General features: G+C 46.5%; 1 protein-coding gene across 1 annotated transcript; it reads right to left on the reverse strand.

Annotated features, from left to right (window-relative positions):
• Positions 1-1,863: 1,863 nt before the first annotated feature.
• On the reverse strand, positions 1,864-18,688 carry LOC110528674 (pyruvate dehydrogenase E1 subunit beta). Its single transcript, XM_036984297.1, has 11 exons — positions 18,539-18,688; positions 18,383-18,442; positions 17,365-17,472; positions 16,647-16,709; positions 14,858-14,893; positions 14,398-14,551; positions 11,485-11,616; positions 9,672-9,782; positions 7,070-7,161; positions 5,034-5,175; positions 1,864-2,028 (listed from the first exon to the last, which is right to left on the reverse strand). The coding sequence occupies exons 1-11, from the start codon at positions 18,572-18,574 to the stop codon at positions 1,883-1,885; spliced, it is 1,080 nt and encodes a 359-aa protein (XP_036840192.1). The 5' UTR covers positions 18,575-18,688; the 3' UTR covers positions 1,864-1,882.
• Between the last annotated feature and the right edge of the window lie 682 nt (positions 18,689-19,370).

Below are 19,370 nucleotides of genomic sequence, written 5' to 3' on the forward strand. Positions count from 1 at the left end.
TCAAGTAGTATTTTACTGGATGACTTTTGAGTCATTTTTTTGTTGTTGCAGAGGGTCTGTTTGAATTTAGGAAATGCTCCATAATTATTTGTGCTCCGTGAAGAAATCCAACAATGTGTGCCCCGCCCTCTCTCATCGAGCCATCTCTCATCGAGTCCTCTCTCATCGAGCCCTCTCTCATGCATACTTGTCCCTTGTTGTTCAACCTCCTCACCAAGGGTGTAATGCATACTTGTCCCTAGTTGTTCAACCTCATCACCAAGGGTGTAATGCATACTTGTCCCTAGTTGTTCAACCTCTTACACCCTTGGTGATTGCATACTTGTCCCTAGTTGTTCAACCTCCTCACCAAGGGTGTAATGTATACTTGTCCCTAGTTGTTCAACCTCCTCACCAAGGGTGTAATGCATACTTGTCCCTTGTTGTTCAACCTCATCACCAAGCGTGTAATGTATACTTGTCCCTAGTTGTTCAACCTCCTCACCAAGGGTGTAATGTATACTTGTCCCTAGTTGTTCAACCTCCTCACCAAGGGTGTAATGCATACTTGTCCCTAGTTGTTCAACCTCCTCACCAAGGGTGTAATGCATACTTGTCCCTTGTTGTTCAACCTCATCACCAAGGGTGTAATGCATACTTGTCCCTTGTTGTTCAACCTCCTCACCAAGGGTGTAATGCATACTTGTCCCTTGTTGTTCAACCTCCTCACCAAGCGTGTAATGCATACTTGTCCCTAGTTGTTCAACCTCATCACCAAGCGTGTAATGCATACTTGTCCCTAGTTGTTCAGCCTCATGACCAAGCGTGAGAATAAAAAACAACATTATTATTTCTGATAAAATGGGGAGTTTTATTTCTGTAACAAAGCCATTTTACAGCAACAAAAAAAATAACACAGGAGTTACAATAATTATCGGCCATAATAAATACACTCCATTAAATCAACTATACATTTCTTTGACTTTAGTCTTTCCATCATCGGGATCATTGACAGATCTGTACAAAGTTGATGAGTTAGTTTGACGTCACCAGCTTGTCTGTCCACCAACCAATCAGGAAACGGAAGTGGAAGTACTTGTAGGTATTACAGTAGCTAACTATTTGGACTATTTTCATGTAGTCATGTGATGTGCGTATATTTACCGTTAAGTTGACATGGGGGAGGAAATAAGTATTTACTTTACAAGTACTTACTATTGTATAAGTAAATAAGTACTTATAGGTACTTAGAAGTTTAATAAGGTTGGTTTGCAAGGAGAGGAGTGGTGGGAGAGAGACAGGCAGACACGGTGGGAGAGAGACAGGCAGACACGGTGGGAGAGACAGGCAGACACGGTGGGAGAGACAGGCAGACACGGTGGGAGAGACAGGCAGACACGGTGGGAGAGACAGGCAGACACGGTGGGAGAGACAGGCAGACACGGTGGGAGAGACAGGGAGACAGGCAGACACGGTGGGAAAGACAGGCAGACACGGTGGGAGAGACAGGCAGACACGGTGGGAGAGACAGGCAGACACGGTGGGAGAGACAGGCAGACACGGTGGGAGAGACAGGCAGACACGGTGGGAGAGACAGGCAGACACGGTGGGAGAGACAGGCAGACACAGTGGGAGAGACAGGGAGACAGGCAGACACGGTGGGAGAGACAGGCAGACACGGTGGGAGAGACAGGGAGACAGGCAGACACGGTGGGAGAGACAGGGAGACAGGCAGACACGGTGGGAGAGACAGGGAGACAGGCAGACACGGTGGGAGAGACAGGCAGACACGGTGGGAGAGACAGGCAGACACGGTGGGAGAGACAGGGAGACAGGCAGACACGGTGGGAGAGACAGGGAGACAGGCAGACACGGTGGGAGAGGGAGGGGGACATTGGTATGTTTACATATTCAAGACCTTCTTGACTGTGAAGATGATGTCTTTGATCTGAGGTACACTGTGGTCCTCCAGGATCTTAGCGTAGGGCATGGGGATGTCGACACCGGTCACGCGGACTGCAGGGGCATCCAGGTAGTTGAAGGCGGGGCCTGGAAACAGGACAGATCATTATTATTTATATTATTTAACCAGGTAGGCTAGTTGAGAACAAGTTCTCATTTGCAACTGTGACCTGGCCAAGATAAAGCATAGCAGTGTGAACAGACAACAACACAGAGTTACACATGGAGTAAACAAAACATACAGTGTAAATGAGGTAAGATAAGGGAGTTAAGGCAGTAAATAGGCCATGGTGGCGAAGTAATTACAATATAGCAATTAAACACTAGAATGGTAGATGTGCAGAAGATGAATGTGCAAGTAGAGATACTGGGGTGCAAAGGAGCAAGATAAATAAATGAATACAGTATGGGGATGAGGTAGTTGGATGGGCAATTTACAGATGGGCTATGTAGAGGTGCAGTGATCTGTGAGCTGCTCTGACAGCTGGTGCTTAAAGCTAGTGAGGGGGATATGAGTCTCCAACTTCAGAAATTTTTGCAATTCGTTCCAGTCATTGGCAGCAGAGAACTAGAAGGAAAGACGACCAAAGGAGGAATTGGCTTTGGGGGTGACCAGTGAGATATACCTGCTGGAGCGCGTGCTATGAGTGGGTGCTGCTATGGTGACCAGTGAGCTGAGATAAGGCGGGGCTTTACCTAGCAGAGACTTATAGATGACCTGGAGCCAGTGGATTTGGCAATGAATATGAATCGAGGGTCAGCCGACTAGAGTATACAGGTCGCAGTGGTGGGTAGTATATGGGGCTTTGGTGACAAAACAGATGGCACTGTGATAGACTGCATCCAGTTTGTTGAGTAGAGTATTGGAAGCTATTTTGTAAATGACATCGCCGAACTCAAGGATCGGCAGGATGGTCAGTTTTACGAGGGTATGTTTGGCAGCATGAGTGAAGGATGCTTTGTTGCGATATAGGAAGCCAACTCTAGATTTAATTTTGGATTGGAGATGCTTAATGTGAGTCTGGAAGGAGAGTTTACAGTCTAACCAGGCACCTAGGTATTTGTAGTTGTCCAGGGGCAGCGATCGGTTGAAGAGCATGAATTTGGTTTTCCCTGTGTTTAAGAGCAGTTGGAGGCCACTTGTGTATGTGCTTCATGCTTTTTAAATTGTTAACTCAAAACACTTTCCCCATGTATAAATTGTAGAAAATCTGCTTATTTGTAACCAAACAGTAACTGGGTATTCAAAAACATAGTACTTCTGATTCTAGAGTAGTGCAGTATTTGAGTGCATTCGGAAAGTATCCAGACCCCTTGACATGTTCCACATTTTGTTATGTTACTTATTGTAAAATGGATTTAAAAAAAATGAAATTCCACATCAATCTACACACAACACCCCATAATGACAAAGCAAAAACAGGTTAGCCAAAAACAACACACAAACCTGAAATACCTTATTTAAATAAATATTCAGACTCTTTACTCAGTACTTTGTTGAAGTACCTTTGGCAACGATTACAGCCTCGAGTCTTCTTGGGTATGATGCTACAAGCTTGGCACACCTGTATTTGGGGAGTTTCTCCCATTCTTCTCTGCAGATCCTCTCAAGCTCCGTCAGGCTGGATGGGGAACGTCGCTGCACAGCTATTTTCAGGTCTCTCTAGAGATGTTTGATCGGGTTCAAGTCCGGGCTCTGGTTGGGCCACTCAAGGACATTCAGAGACTTGTCCAGAAGCCACTCCTGTGTTGTCTTGGCTGTGTACTTTGTGTCGTTGTCCTGTTGGAAGGTGGTTTCCCCCAGTCTGAGGACCTGAGCAGGTTTTCATGAAGGATACCTGTACTTTGCTCCGTTCATCTTTCCCCTCGATCCTGACTAGTCTCCCAGTCCCTGCAGCTGAAAAACATCCCCACCGTGTGATGCTGCCCCCACCACCATGCTTCACCGTAGGGAAGGTGTCAGGTTTCCTCCAGATGTGACGCTTGGCATTCAGGCCAAAGAGTTCAATCTTGGTTTCATCAGACCAGTGAATCTTGTTTCTCATGGCCTGAGTCCTTTAGGTGCCTTTTTGCAAACTCCAAGTGGGCTGTCATGTGCCTTTTACTGAGGAGTGGCTTCCGTCTGGCCACTACCATAAAGGCCTGATTGGTGGAGTGCTGCAGAGATGGTTGTCCTTCTGGAAGGTTCTCCCATCTACACAGAGGAACTCTAGAGCTCTGTCAGAGTGACCAAGTTCTTGGTTACCTCTCTGACCAAGGCCCTGCTCCCCTGATTGGTCATTTTGGCTAGGCAGACAGTTCTAAGAAGAGTCTTGGTGGTTCCAAACTTCTTCCATTTAAGCATGATGGAGGCCACTGTGTTCTTGGGGACCTTCAATGCTGCAGAAATGTTTTGGTACCCTTCCCCAGATGTGTGCCGACAATCCTGTCTCGGAGCTCTATGGAGAATTCCTTCGATCTCATGGATTGGTTTTTGCTCTGACATGCGCTGTCAACTGTGGGACCTTATATAGACAGGCGTGTGCCTTTCCAAATCATGTCCAATCAATTTCATTTACTACAGGTGGACTCCAATGAAGTTGTAGAAACATCTCAAGGATGATCAATGGAAACAGGATGCACCTGAGATCAATTTAGTCTCATAGCAAAAGGGTCTGAATACTTATGGAAATCAGTGATATTGTATTTCAGCTCATGTTTCATGAGGGACCAACACTTACTTACAAACACACACACACACACACACACACACACACACACACATATGTGTTCACATGTTCAGTGTATGTACTCCCATGCCTGTACTGGCCCTCCAACATCACTTCTACCAGCAACCTGATCTTCCCAGGCAGCATTCCATCTAGTTCACCCATGTTTACAGAGGCCCAACCTAGCTTAGCCTTCAGAATCGACAGCATGGGGATGCATGGTGTTATGAATGCAGTGCTACTTACACAACAATGACAAAGTCATGGACTAAAAAAAAACAAGTTCAATGGCAAATCTCCAATGGAAATACTTCAGTCCAAAACCAGGCTTAATCTTCATCCGGGAAACCAGTGTATGTATGTATAAAAATCAAGAGCACGTACCCTCCATGATCCTGGCACAGATCTCAGCCCCTACTCCGTACTGGGGCCAGCCCCCTTCCACCGTGACCAGATGGCCAGTCTTCATCACGCTGGCCTCAATGGTCTCCACATCCAGAGGTCTTATGGTACGCAGGTTAACCACCTAGCAGGGGAGAGACCAGGTTATAACCACCTAGCAGTGGAGAGACCAGGTTATAACCACCTAGCAGGGGAGAGACCAGGTTATAACCACCTAGCAGTGGAGAGACCAGGCTATAACCACCTAGCAGGGGACAGACGAGGCTATAACCACCTAGCAGGGGACAGACGAGGCTATAACCACCTAGCAGTGGAGAGACCAGGTTATAACCACCTAGCAGTGGAGAGATCAGGCTATAACCACCTAGCAGTGGAGAGACGAGGCTATAACCACCTAGCAGGGGACAGACGAGGCTATAACCACCTAGCAGGGAAGAGACCAGGTTATAACCACCTAGCAGTGGAGAGACCAGGCTATAACCACCTAGCAGGGGACAGACGAGGCTATAACCACCTAGCAGGGGACAGACGAGGCTATAACCACCTAGCAGTGGAGAGACCAGGTTATAACCACCTAGCAGTGGAGAGATCAGGCTATAACCACCTAGCAGTGGAGAGACGAGGCTATAACCACCTAGCAGGGGACAGACGAGGCTATAACCACCTAGCAGGGAAGAGACCAGGTTAACACCACCTAGCAGGGGAGAGACCAGGTTATAACCACCTAGCAGGGGAGAGACCAGGTTATAACCACCTAGCAGGGGAGAGACCAGGTTATAACCACCAAGCAGGGGAGAGACCAGGTTATAACCACCTAGCAGGGGAGAGACCAGGTTATAACCACCTAGCAGGGGACAGACGAGGTTATAACCACCTAGCAGTGGAGAGACGAGGTTATAACCACCTAGCAGTGGAGAGACGAGGTTATAACCACCTAGCAGTGGAGAGACGAGGTTATAACCACCTAGCAGTGGAGAGACGAGGTTATAACCACCTAGCAGGGGAGAGACGAGGTTATAACCACCTAGCAGGGGAGAGACCAGGTTATAACCACCAAGCAGGGGACAGACCAGGTTATAACCACCAAGTAGGGGACAGACCAGGTTATAACCACCAAGTAGGGGACAGACCAGGTTATAACCACCTAGCAGGGGACAGACCAGGTTATAACCACCTAGCAGGGGACAGACCAGGTTATAACCACCTAGCAGGGGACAGACCAGGTTATAACCACCTAGCAGGGGACAGACCAGGTTATAACCACCTAGCAGGGGACAGACCAGGTTATAACCACCTAGCAGGGGACAGACCAGGTTATAACCACCTAGCAGGGGACAGACCAGGTTATAACCACCTAGCAGGGGACAGACCAGGTTATAACCACCAAGCAGGGGACAGACCAGGTTATAACCACCTAGCAGGGGACAGACCAGGTTATAACCACCAAGCAGGGGACAGACCAGGTTATAACCACCTAGCAGGGGACAGACCAGGTTATAACCACCTAGCAGGGGACAGACCAGGTTATAACCACCAAGCAGGGGACAGACCAGGTTATAACCACCTAGCAGGGGACAGACCAGGTTATAACCACCTAGCAGGGGACAGACCAGGTTATAACCACCTAGCAGGGGACAGAACAGCAGTGGAGAGAACAGTACTTTAGTAATGTTGGCCTTGGGGGGGTCTTTTGTAAATCTATTAGATAGAGGTGATGTGTAGGAGAGTGCTGACAGAGCAGTGAGATGGATTGAACTCATGCGGCCAGCGTTACAACGTCCATGTGCTCCAGAAGCAGGGCCCTACACCGCCAGACGACATGTACAACCTCAAACCTTATTTAAAACACACTCGCCGACTCCAACCTCAAACCTTATTTGTAAGTGTAGAAGTATTCAACAATAGATAGAAAGTAGTGACATTGCAAGAGCAGTGGGAGTTCCTATTGGTTTAGTTTATACGTAAACCAATAGAAATCTGTTAATTTTTTAAACCACATAACTGAAGACGACACTCACCTCACATTCAACCCCCTCTTTAGCCAGGACGGCCGCAGCATCCAGGCAGAACCCCACACACCGGGAATGTGACACGAGAGTGATGTGAGTTCCTGACCAAAACACACAATGGTTGGGTACAAACGTTTTGTAGTGCATTCAGAAACTAGCCACACCCCTTGACTTTACCCACATTTTGTTGTGTTACAAACTGAATTCAACACGCAGTGCATTCAGAAAGTATTCAGACCCCTTGACTTCTTCCCACGTTGTTACGTTAGCGCCTTATTCTAAAACGGATTAAATAAAAAAAAATCCTCGTCTTTCTACACACAATACCCCATAATGACATCACAATACCCCATAATGACATCACAATACCCCATAATGACATCACAATACCCCATAATGACATCACAATACCCCATAATGACAAAGCAAAAACAGGTGTAACCATTTTTTGCAAATGTGCTCAAAATAAAAAAACAGAAATACCTTATTTACATATGTTTTCAGACCCTTTGCAATGAGACTTTGAATAAAGCTCAGGTGCATCCTGTTTCCATTGAAATCCTTGAGATGTTTCTACAACTTGATTGGACTCCACCTGAGGTAAATTCAATTGATTGGACATGATTTGGAAAGGCACACATCTGTCTATATAAGGTCCCACAGTTGACAGGGCATGTCAGAGCAAAAACCAAGCCATGAGGTCAAGGGAATTTTCTATACAGCTTTGAGACAGGATTGTGTCGAGGCACAGATCTGGGGAAGGGTACCAAAACATTTCTGCAGCATTGAAGGTCCCCAAGAACACAGTGGCCTCCATCATTCTTAAATGGAAGAAGTTTAGAACCACCAAGACTCTTCCTAGAGCTGGCCGCCTGGCCAAATTGAGCAATCGGGGGAGAAGGGTCTTGGTCAGAGAGGTGACCAAGAACTCGATGGTCATTCTGACAGAGCTCTAAAGTCCCTGTGTAGATGGAAGAACATTCCAGAAGGACAACCATCTCTGCAGCACTCCACCAATCAGGCCTTTATGGTAGAGTGGCCAGACGGAAGCCACTCCTCAGTAAAAGGCACATGACATCCCACTTGGAGTTTGTCAAAAGACACCTAAAGACTTTCAGACCATGAGAAACAAGATTCTCTGGTCTGATGGAACCAAGATTGAACTCTCTGGCCTCTATTCCATTCATCACATCTGGAGGAAACCTGGAACCATCCCTACGGTGAAGCATGGTGGTGGCAGCATCATGCTGTGAGGATGTTTTTCAGAAGCAGGGACTGGGAGACTAGTCAGGATCGGGGGAAAGATGAACAGAGCAAAGTACAGAGGGATCCTTGATGAAAACCTGCTCCAGTGTGCTCAGGAACTCAGACTGGGGCAAAGGATCACCTTCCAACAGGACAACGCCCCTAAGCACACAACCAAGACAACGCGGGAGTGGCTTCGGGACAAGTCTCTGAATGTCCTTGAGTGACACAGCCAGAGCCCGGACTTGAACCCGATCGAACATCTCTGAAGAGACCTTAAAATAGCTGTGCAGCGACGCTCCCCATCCAACCTGACAGAGCTTGAGAGGATCTGCAGAGAAGAATGGGAGAAACTCCCCAAATACAGGTGTGCCAAGCTTGTAGCGTCATACCCAAGAAGACTCGAGGCTGTAATCACTGCAAAAGGTGCTTCAACAAAGTACTGAGTAAAGGGTCTGAATACTTATGTAAATGTGATTTCAGTTTTTAAATATATAAATTAGCAAACATTTCGAAAACTGTTTTTTCTTTGTCATTATGGGATATTGTGTGTAGATTGATGAGGGGGAAAAAGAATGCAATAAATTATAGAGTTAAAGCTGTAACGTAACAAAATGTAAAATCAGGCTTAAACACATAAAAATGTGGAAAAGGTCAGGTGGTGTGAATCCGATCTGTAACACTGTGTAAACAACCCAAATGGCTCCCTATAGTAAACTCCCTTTGACCAGATTTGGGACACAGACCGATGAAGATCTCAATTAAGACATCATGCTAATTTGCTTTATCAACGATGCAATTTGCTAACAATGCTACATCAATTATCTTTCACAACGAAACGAGCAATTATCTTCCACAATGAAATTATCGATTATCTTCCACAATGAAATTATCGATTATCTTTCACAATGAAATTATCGATTATCTTCCACAATGAAATTATCGATTATCTTCCACAATGAAATTATCGATTATCTTTCACAATGAAATTATCAATTATCTTTCACAACGAAACGATCAATTATCTTTCACAACGAAACGATCGATTATCTTTCACAATGAAATGATCGATTATCTTTCACAATGAAACGATCAATTATCTTTCACAATGAAACGATCAATTATCTTCCACAATGAAATGATCAATTATCTTTCACAATGAAACGATCAATTATCTTTCACAATGAAACGATCAATTATCTTTCACAATGAAACGATCAATTATCTTTCACAATGAAACGATCCATTATCTTCCACAATGAAATGATCAATTATGTCAATGTTTTAACAGGGGATGTTACAATGAACATTTACATTATCACTAAAAAAATATGTAAAATCCTTCTCTCCAGCTCTTGCTACCTACCTTGTCTTTCCACCTTGGCCTTTCCAATAGGTAAGACAAAGTCTTTGTGCATAACCTCCTCAGACAGGTCAAAGGGCACACCGTACATCAGCTCATTCTCCAGGAACACCACTGTTGAAGGAAAAATACATTAAAAAGGGTTTTCCGATTAGCACACGTCACCATGGTTACTTAATTGTCTACACTACAGGACATGAGCAGATCTACAGTGATCCCTCTCATCCTCGACCACCACCTCCTGGGGACCACCACCTCCTAGGGACGTCCTCCTGGGGACCACCACCACCTAGGGACTTCCTCCTAGGGACCACCACCTCCTAGGGACCTGGGGGCGTCCTCCTAGGGACCACCACCTCCTAGGGGCATCCTCCTGGGGACCACCCCCTCCTAGGGGCATCCTCCTGGGGACCACCTCCTGGGGACCACCACCTCCTGGGGACGTCCTCCTAGGTACCAACACCTCCTGGGGAACACCACCTCCTAGGGACCAAGGGGCGTCCTCCTAGGGACCACCACCTCCTAGGGACCACCACCCAGGGATCTGGGGGCACCCTCCTGGGGACCCGGGGGGCGTCCTCCTGGGGACCACCACCTCCTAGGGACCCCGGGGGGCGTCCTCCTGGGGACCTGGGGGCGTCCTAGGGACCACCACCTCCTAGGGGCGTCCTCCTGGGGACCACCACCTTCTAGGGACGTCCTCCTGGGGACCACCACCTTCTAGGGACGTCCTCCTGGGGACCACCACCTTCTAGGGACGTCCTCCTGGGGACCACCACCTCCTGGGGACCAAGGGGCATCCTCCTAGGGACCCCGGGCGGGGCGTCCCCCTAGGGACCCTTAGTTGGTTTATTTAGGTATGGACTGTAGACCGTAGTCCAGCTCTTAGCTACCAATGTTGTACACCATGGCTGATGAACTAAACTGTACTACAATGAGCTCAAAGTATTGGGACAGTGAAATGTTTATTTGTTTTGGCTCTGTACTCCAGCACTTTGGATTTGAAACGATACAATGACTGAGGTTAAAGTACAGGACTGTCAGTTTTACATGAGGGCATTATTGGTACATAGTACCCCCATTTAAAAGGTTACCAAAAGCATTGGAACAGTCAGAAGGTAGTATTTGGTCCCATATTCCGAGCAGGCAACGACTACATCAAGCTGGTGATGCTAGATAGTGGAAGGATGAATTTGTGGTTTGTTTTGGTTGTGTTTCGGATTATTTGGTACACAATAGAAATTAAATGGTAAATAATGTAGTGTCATTTTGGAGTCACTTTTACTATAAATAATTATAGAACGTTTCTACATTCTTCTAAACACTTCTACATTAATGTGGACGCTACCACGGTTACGGATAATCCTGAATGAAGCATGAATAAATTATGAGTGAGAAAGTTAGACAACCCTGCAAAGATACCCCTGTTATTGTAATGAGAGGTTAGCATGTCTTGGGGGTATGATATAAAATGCTAACCTCCCCTGTTATTGTAATGGTGAGAGGTTAGCATGTCTTGGGGGTATGATATAAAATGCTAACCTCCCCTGTTATTGTAATGGTGAGAGGTTAGCATGTCTTGTGGGTATGATATTTGTGTGTTTGTAACTTTCTCACTCAGTGCTGGAGTACAGAGCCAAAACACAAAATGTGTCACTATCCCAATACTTTTGGAGCTCACTGTATCCAATACCTTTGAGGTAGCGAGGAGATAAGATGCAAGGAGTCACGGAAAGACAAAATGGACCCTAGACCCCCAGAAGTAATGCACTATATAGGGAATAGGGTGGCATTTGGGATGCAGATTATTGCTCACCAGGGTTGTTGTCCCTGATAGCTGCTTTGAGGAGCCCTCTGGCGTCCTCAGAGTTCCAGGGACTGACTACTTTGAGACCGGGGCAGTGGCCGTACCAGGCAGCGAAGCACTGGGAGTGTTGGGCTGCCACACCTGCAGACAAAAGAACAAAAATAACATTCTTTACCCAATGACATTTCAACTATCCCAGAAAGAAAAAAGAATGCTAGTGTTTCCCCATGCTGATCCAAAGAGATGCTAGTGTTTCCCCATGCTGATCCAAATAGATGCTACTGTTTCCCCATGCTGATCCAAAGAGATGCTAGTGTTTCAACCTGCCGACCCAAAGGGAGAGATGCTAGTGTTTCCCCATGCTGATCCAACGGGAGAGATGCTAGTGTTTCTCCATGCTGATCCAAAGGGAGAGATGCCAGTGTTTCCCCATGCTGATCCAAAGGGAGAGATGCTAGAGTTTCCCCATGCTGATCAAAAGGCAGAGATGCTAGTGTTTCCCCATGCTGATCCAAAGAGATGCTAGTGTTTCCCCATGCTGATCCAAAGGGAGAGATGCTAGTGTTTCCCCATGCTGATCCAAAGGGAGAGATGCTAGTGTTTCCCCATGCTGATCCAAAGAGAGAGATGCTAGTGTTTCCCCATGCTGATCCAAAGAGAGAGATGCTAGTGTTTCCCCATGCTGATCCAAAGAGAGAGATGCTAGTGTTTCCCCATGCTGATCCAAAGAGAGAGATGCTAGTGTTTCCCCATGCTGATCCAAAGAGAGATGCTAGTGTTTCCCCAAGCTGATCCAAAGAGAGATGCTAGTGTTTCCCCATGCTGATCCAAAGAGAGAGATGCTAGTGTTTCCCCATGCTGATCCAAAGAGAGAGATGCTAGTGTTTCCCCATGCTGATCCAAAGAGAGAGATGCTAGTGTTTCCCCATGCTGATCCAAAGGGAGAGATGCTAGTGTTTCCCCATGCTGACCCAAAGGGAGAGATGCTAGTGTTTCCCCATGCTGATCCAAAGAGAGAGATGCTAGTGTTTCCCCATGCTGACCCAAAGAGAGAGATGCTAGTGTTTCCCCATGCTGACCCAAAGGGAGAGATGCTAGTGTTTCCCCATGCTGATCCAAAGGGAGAGATGCTAGTGTTTCCCCATGCTGATCCAAAGAGAGAGATGCTAGTGTTTCCCCATGCTGACCCAAAGAGAGAGATGCTAGTGTTTCCCCATGCTGATCCAAAGAGAGAGATGCTAGTGTTTCCCCATGCTGATCCAAAGAGAGAGATGCTAGTGTTTCCCCATGCTGATCCAAAGGGAGAGATGCTAGTGTTTCCCCATGCTGATCCAAAGAGAGAGATGCTAGTGTTTCCCCATGCTGATCCAAAGAGAGAGATGCTAGTGTTTCCCCATGCTGACCCAAAGGGAGAGATGCTAGTGTTTCCCCATGCTGACCCAAAGGGAGAGATGCTAGTGTTTCCCCATGCTGATCCAAAGAGAGAGATTCTAGTGTTTCCCCATGCTGATCCAAAGAGAGAGATGCTAGTGTTTCCCCATGCTGACCCAAAGAGAGAGATGCTAGTGTTTCCCCATGCTGACCCAAAGGGAGAGATGCTAGTGTTTCCCCATGCTGATCCAAAGGGAGAGATGCTAGTGTTTCCCCATGCTGATCCAAAGAGAGAGATGCTAGTGTTTCCCCATGCTGACCCAAAGAGAGAGATGCTAGTGTTTCCCCATGCTGACCCAAAGAGAGAGATGCTAGTGTTTCCCCATGCTGACCCAAAGGGAGAGATGCTAGTGTTTCCCCATGCTGATCCAAAGAGAGATGCTAGTGTTTCCCCATGCTGACCCAAAGAGAGAGATGCTAGTGTTTCCCCATGCTGACCCAAAGAGAGAGATGCTAGTGTTTCCCCATGCTGACCCAAAGGGAGAGATGCTAGTGTTTCCCCATGCTGATCCAAAGAGAGATGCTAGTGTTTCTCCATGCTGATCCAAAGAGAGATGCTAGTGTTTCTCCATGCTGATCCAAAGAGAGATGCTAGTGTTTCCCCATGCTGATCCAAAGAGAGAGATGCTAGTGTTTCCCCATGCTGATCCAAAGGGAGAGATGCTAGTGTTTCCCCATGCTGATCCAAAGAGAGAGATGCTAGTGTTTCCCCATGCTGACCCAAAGAGAGAGATGCTAGTGTTTCCCCATGCTGACCCAAAGAGAGAGATGCTAGTGTTTCCCCATGCTGATCCAAAGAGAGAGATGCTAGTGTTTCCCTATGCTGACCCAAAGGGAGAGATGCTAGTGTTTCCCCATGCTGACCCAAAGAGAGAGATGCTAGTGTTTCCCCATGCTGATCCAAAGAGATGCTAGTGTTTCCCCATGCTGATCCAAAGAGATGCTAGTGTTTCCCCATGCTGATCCAAAGAGATGCTAGTGTTTCCCCATGCTGATCCAAAGAGAGAGATGCTAGTGTTTCCCCATGCTGATCCAAAGAGAGAGATGCTAGTGTTTCCCCATGCTGATCCAAAGAGATGCTAGTGTTTCCCCATGCTGATCCAAAGAGAGATGCTAGTGTTTCCCCATGCTGATCCAAAGAGATGCTAGTGTTTCCCCATGCTGATCCAAAGAGAGAGATGCTAGTGTTTCCCCATGCTGATCCAAAGAGAGAGATGCTAGTGCTTCCCCATGCTGATCCAAAGAGATGCTAGTGTTTCCCCATGCTGATCCAAAGGGAGAGATGCTAGTGTTTCCCCATGCTGATCCAAAGAGATGCTAGTGTTTCTCCTCTAGCACTAAGACACTTGATTCAACTAATCATTTCCTTTTCAAAGCCTTTGTTTGTTAAACAGGTGTGTCAGGGCGAGGGCAAAAACTAAAAATGTGCACCCTTGAGTCCCAAGGACCAGGATTGGGGAAAACGACAGGCATAGATGTTAGTTTATTTACCTGCAGAGGAGCCGTTGGGACCGCGGAACACAATGGGGACAGGCTGGGCTCCGGCTGACATGTAGTAGGTCTTAGCAGCTGAGTTGATCACCTGGTCGATGGCTTGCATGGAGAAGTTCCACGTCATGAACTCACAGATTGGCCTCAGCCCGGCCTGGAAACACAGGAGGAGAAGATGGTTGAGTCTAGTCCTATATTGTGTACTTTTCAGATCGTGCAATACTTCTGACCAGAGCCTTATGGGCCCTATGTAGGGGACCCTATGTAGGGGGCCCTATGTAGGGTGCCCTATGTAGAGGGCAGGGTGACATTTGGTATGCACCTAATGAGAAGTCTCATCTTCCTACCACGATCAGACATTCAAATTGGGTTAGTGAAGACATGCTTGTACAATGTTAATTTCTATAGGAATAGGACATGTCCATACATTCCATTATAATAACAATACTAATTGACTTACGAATGCCGCACCAACAGCAATGCCTGCAAAGCCCATCTGTAAGGGGAGAAAATGCATCTGTTACAACACGTTCCAGAGCCCATCACATTTAGGGCCGCAACACGTTCCAGAGGCCATCACATTTAGGGCCGCAACACGTTCCAGAGGCCATCACATTTAGGGCCGCAACACGTTCCAGAGCCCATCACATTTAGGGCCGCAACACGTTCCAGAGGCCATCACATTTAGGGCCGCAACACCTTCTAGAGGCCATCACATTTAGGGCCGCAACACGTTCCAGAGGCCATCACATTTAGGGCCGCAACACCTTCTAGAGGCCATCACATTTAGGGCCGCAACACCTTCTAGAGGCCATCACATTTAGGGCCGCAACACCTTCTAGAGGCCATCACATTTAGGGCCGCAACACGTTCCAGAGGCCATCACATTTAGGGCCGCAACACGTTCCAGAGCCCATCACATTTAGGGCCGCAACACCTTCTAGAGCCCATCACATTTAGGGCCGCAACACGTTCCAGAGCCCATCACATTTAGGGCCGCAACACCTTCTAGAGGCCATCACATTTAGGGCCGCAACACCTTCTAGAGCCCATCACATTTAGGGCCGCAACACGTTCCAGAGCCCATCACATTTAGGGCCGCAACACCTTCTAGAGGCCATCACATTTAGGGCCGCAACACCTTCTAGAGGCCATCACATTTAGGGCCGCAACACCTTCTAGAGGCCATCACATTTAGGGCCGCAACACATTCTAGAGGCCATCACATTTAGGGCCGCAACACGTTCCAGAGCCCATCACATTTAGGGCCGCAACACCTTCTAGAGCCCATCACATTTAGGGCCGCAACACGTTCCAGAGCCCATCACATTTAGGGCCGCAACACGTTCCAGAGCCCATCACATTTAGGGCCGCAACACGTTCCAGAGCCCATCACATTTAGGGCCGCAACACGTTCCAGAGCCCATCACATTTAGGGCCGCAACACCTTCTAGAGGCCATCACATTTAGGGCCGCAACACGTTCCAGAGCCCATCACATTTAGGGCCGCAACACCTTCTAGAGGCCATCACATTTAGGGCCGCAACACCTTCTAGAGGCCATCACATTTAGGGCCGCAACACGTTCCAGAGCCCATCACATTTAGGGCCGCAACACGTTCCAGAGGCCATCACATTTAGGGCCGCAACACGTTCCAGAGCCCATCACATTTAGGGCCGCAACACGTTCCAGAGGCCATCACATTTAGGGCCGCAACACGTTCCAGAGGCCATCACATTTAGGGCCGCAACACGTTCCAGAGCCCATCACATTTAGGGCCGCAACACCTTCTAGAGGCCATCACATTTAGGGCCGCAACACCTTCTAGAGGCCATCACATTTAGGGCCGCAACACATTCTAGAGGCCATCACATTTAGGGCCGCAACACCTTCTAGAGGCCATTACATTTAGGGCCGCAACACGTTCCAGAGGCCATCACATTTAGGGCCGCAACACCTTCTAGAGGCCATCACATTTAGGGCCGCAACACCTTCTAGAGGCCATCACATTTAGGGCCGCAACACGTTCCAGAGGCCATCACATTTAGGGCCGCAACACGTTCCAGAGCCCATCACATTTAGGGCCGCAACACCTTCTAGAGGCCATCACATTTAGGGCCGCAACACCTTCTAGAGGCCATTACATTTAGGGCCGCAACACGTTCCAGAGCCCATCACATTTAGGGCCGCAACACACAAATAAAGAAAAAAAAACAGCATCGTCTTGTTTACAGTGTGTCTGTTTTTACCTCTGTGATTGGCGTGTCGATGATTCGTTTGTCTCCATACTTCTTCCACAGTCCCCTGCTCACCTATAAATTCACCAGTCGGGAGAAAAACACCAATCAACTAGTCAAAATTATCAGTTTGAACAAAATACATTTAAAATATATTTTAACAATAATAATCATGGAACGAAATACATTTACAATTAACAAATATAGAAAATATATCAGAACAAATATACTGAACAAAAATAAACAACAATAAAACACATTTTACTGAGTTACAGTTCATATAAATAAATGTATTAGGCCCTAATCTGTGGATTTCACACGACTGGGAATAGACATGCATCTGTCGATTACAGATACAGATACCCACAACAGACCTCAGTCTTTCTGTGCATTCAAATTGCCATCGATAAAATGCAAAACTAAAACATTTTTTCCGCTGTCTGGAATCTTATGCCTGCCCATACTATAATCCCACCGCCACCATGGAGCACAAAGGCGAAATACTCACTGACAGGGATGTAAACACATTTGTTCACAACATTTTAGAGAAATAAGCTTTTTGTGTTTATGGAACATTTCTGGGATTTTTTTTTTATTTCAGCTCATGAAACATGGGACCAACACTTTACAAGACGTTGCATTTATATTTTTATTTAGTGTATATTTATTTTAAACAACTTTTGAAATCTGCATCCTGATTTGCATGTAGTTTGTCATTGTGTACTCATACCTTGTAGGCTCCATCATACTGGGCCACCTCCTCCCCCAGAAGGAAGACCCTCTCATCCCTCTCCAGTTCCTCATCCATGGCCTGGTTGAGGGCATCTCGGACATTCACCTGAAATAGAGACATTACACGATGTGACTATACAAAAATTACTTGATAATAAAATCATAATAGATTCATTTTATATAGCCCTTTTCATTGCAAGCAGAATCTGTCGCTTTAAAGATCAAAACAAGTGCAGAGCCTGTGGTCTAGCAACATAAACTCCTCTCCCCACCAGAGACCAGGGCTCAATCTGCAATCCAAAACTTCATACAGTTTCTCCCATCTCTCTGTCTACCTCGATGTGATTTCACAACTGTTTTAATAAAGTGGGGATGGTGTTAGAGGGTGTTAGGGATCTTGGGGGTGTTCTTCCACAGCATATGAAGATCGGCAGTAGTATCTTGAGTGGAGATATGACATACATTTGACTACATACATGTGACTACATTAATGACATACACGAAACGGTGAATCAGACTACATACAAAAAATGCCAGATTTGATTACATACAAGATTAAATACATTTGACACTTTAATAAATGGTTGCTGTGGCTCCAGCCGAGGACAAAACGGCAGTTTACCAAAAACCCATCAGTCGTTTAATCTTCTCGGTGTAACAGTTGTGATAATGGGACAATTCGGGGGCACAACATTTCTCAAGCCTGGATTGAGGTACACGTTTTCCAAAACATTTCTAGTGCCGGCTCTGCGGTGTCTTAATATACGATGATAGCGCAGCTGTATGTAACCGGGTCGGATCTATTGCCTAAGGTCAGGCCTTGACATCCCACATGGATACAACGTTCATCATAGCCCGAAAACCGGATTAACATGTCATGATTTCTGTAAATCTACTTGTTACCGTATAAACAATTGACTGCTTTTCTTAACAGCATAATTGCTAGTCGTGCACACAGCTGATAGCTGCGGTGAAGGTTATTAGCTAGATTAGCAAAGATGCTAGCTAGTTCTCACCTGCACAGCCGCTGGAGAGGTCTTGCTGAACTCTCTACGCAGGACCACCGAGACGGCACTCTACACAAGACAAGACAGAAAATGGCTCTCGTTAAGGTCTCATCCGTATTTGAACAATATAATTGTCTGAACTTTGAATTAAAAAGGAATAAACACCTTCCCGGAGCGAAGAAAACACCTAATCGACGCCATCTTTGACCTGTCCTCTGTGAGGGAGGAGCGACTTGTCCTGTGAAAGGATCAGATCCAATCAGAGCGTTTCTTTGCGAGTCAGTCAAGGGCAATCGATGTCGAAAACCAATCACGACCATTCTCATGGAAAGGAAGCGGAAGTACTCTGTGCGACTGGGAAAATCCAAGGGCAAAAGCAAAAAGCAGCATAACCAGCTTTTTGCATCCCAACGAAATGTATTTTGTTTTACAAAAAAAAAAAAAACTGCCAACTATTCGTAAATGTAGCATAGCAGAGCTTCAATTCCGACATTTGTGCTTAGCTGCCACTTTAGATTTACTATGCTTAAGTTTCTGATGTAGCTACCATAGCCCAGACTAGTGATGACACTGACCGTGTATTTACATAGCAAGGCGCAAAACAAAAGTCACAGCACTAACCATGTTAAGACAGATGTATGTACATGACATAGTTGGACACACAAGCCATCAAACCTGTCAGTTCTGTGCTAAGTTCAACTCCAACATTGTTTAAAAACATTTTTTTTATTGAACATTTATTTATCTAGGTAAGTCAGTTAAGAACAAATCCTTTTTACAATGACGGCCTACCCCAGCCAAACCCTCTCCTAACCCGGATGACGCTGGGCCAATTGTGCACCGCCCTATGCGCCTCCCGATCACAGCCGGTTGTGCTACAGCTCGGAATCGAACTGCACCGATGCGCCACTCAGGAGGCCCAAATGGAACACGCATTGGCCGCCTTGTTGCTTTAGTCAGACTTATCGTAGTTTACAGTAGGCTTTAATACAGTAGT

Source organism: Oncorhynchus mykiss, chromosome 7 (genome assembly GCF_013265735.2).
Source record: "Oncorhynchus mykiss isolate Arlee chromosome 7, USDA_OmykA_1.1, whole genome shotgun sequence".
In the NCBI taxonomy this organism is placed as follows: domain Eukaryota; kingdom Metazoa; phylum Chordata; class Actinopteri; order Salmoniformes; family Salmonidae; genus Oncorhynchus; species Oncorhynchus mykiss.

What these genes read in the sequence shown, in the direction of transcription:
- LOC110528674 (XM_036984297.1), bottom strand. Translation starts at nt 18,574, where the DNA reads ATGGCGTCGATTAGGTGTTTTCTTCGCTCCGGGAAG. An exon ending in GTTTTCTTCGCTCCGGGAAG is followed by an intron (nt 18,443 to 18,538) that starts GTGTTTATTCCT and finishes TGTCTTGTGTAG; the next exon opens with AGTGCCGTCTCGGTGGTCCT. An exon ending in TTGCTGTTGGTGCGGCATTC is followed by an intron (nt 14,552 to 14,857) that starts GTAAGTCAATTA and finishes CTGTGTTTCCAG; the next exon opens with GCCGGGCTGAGGCCAATCTG.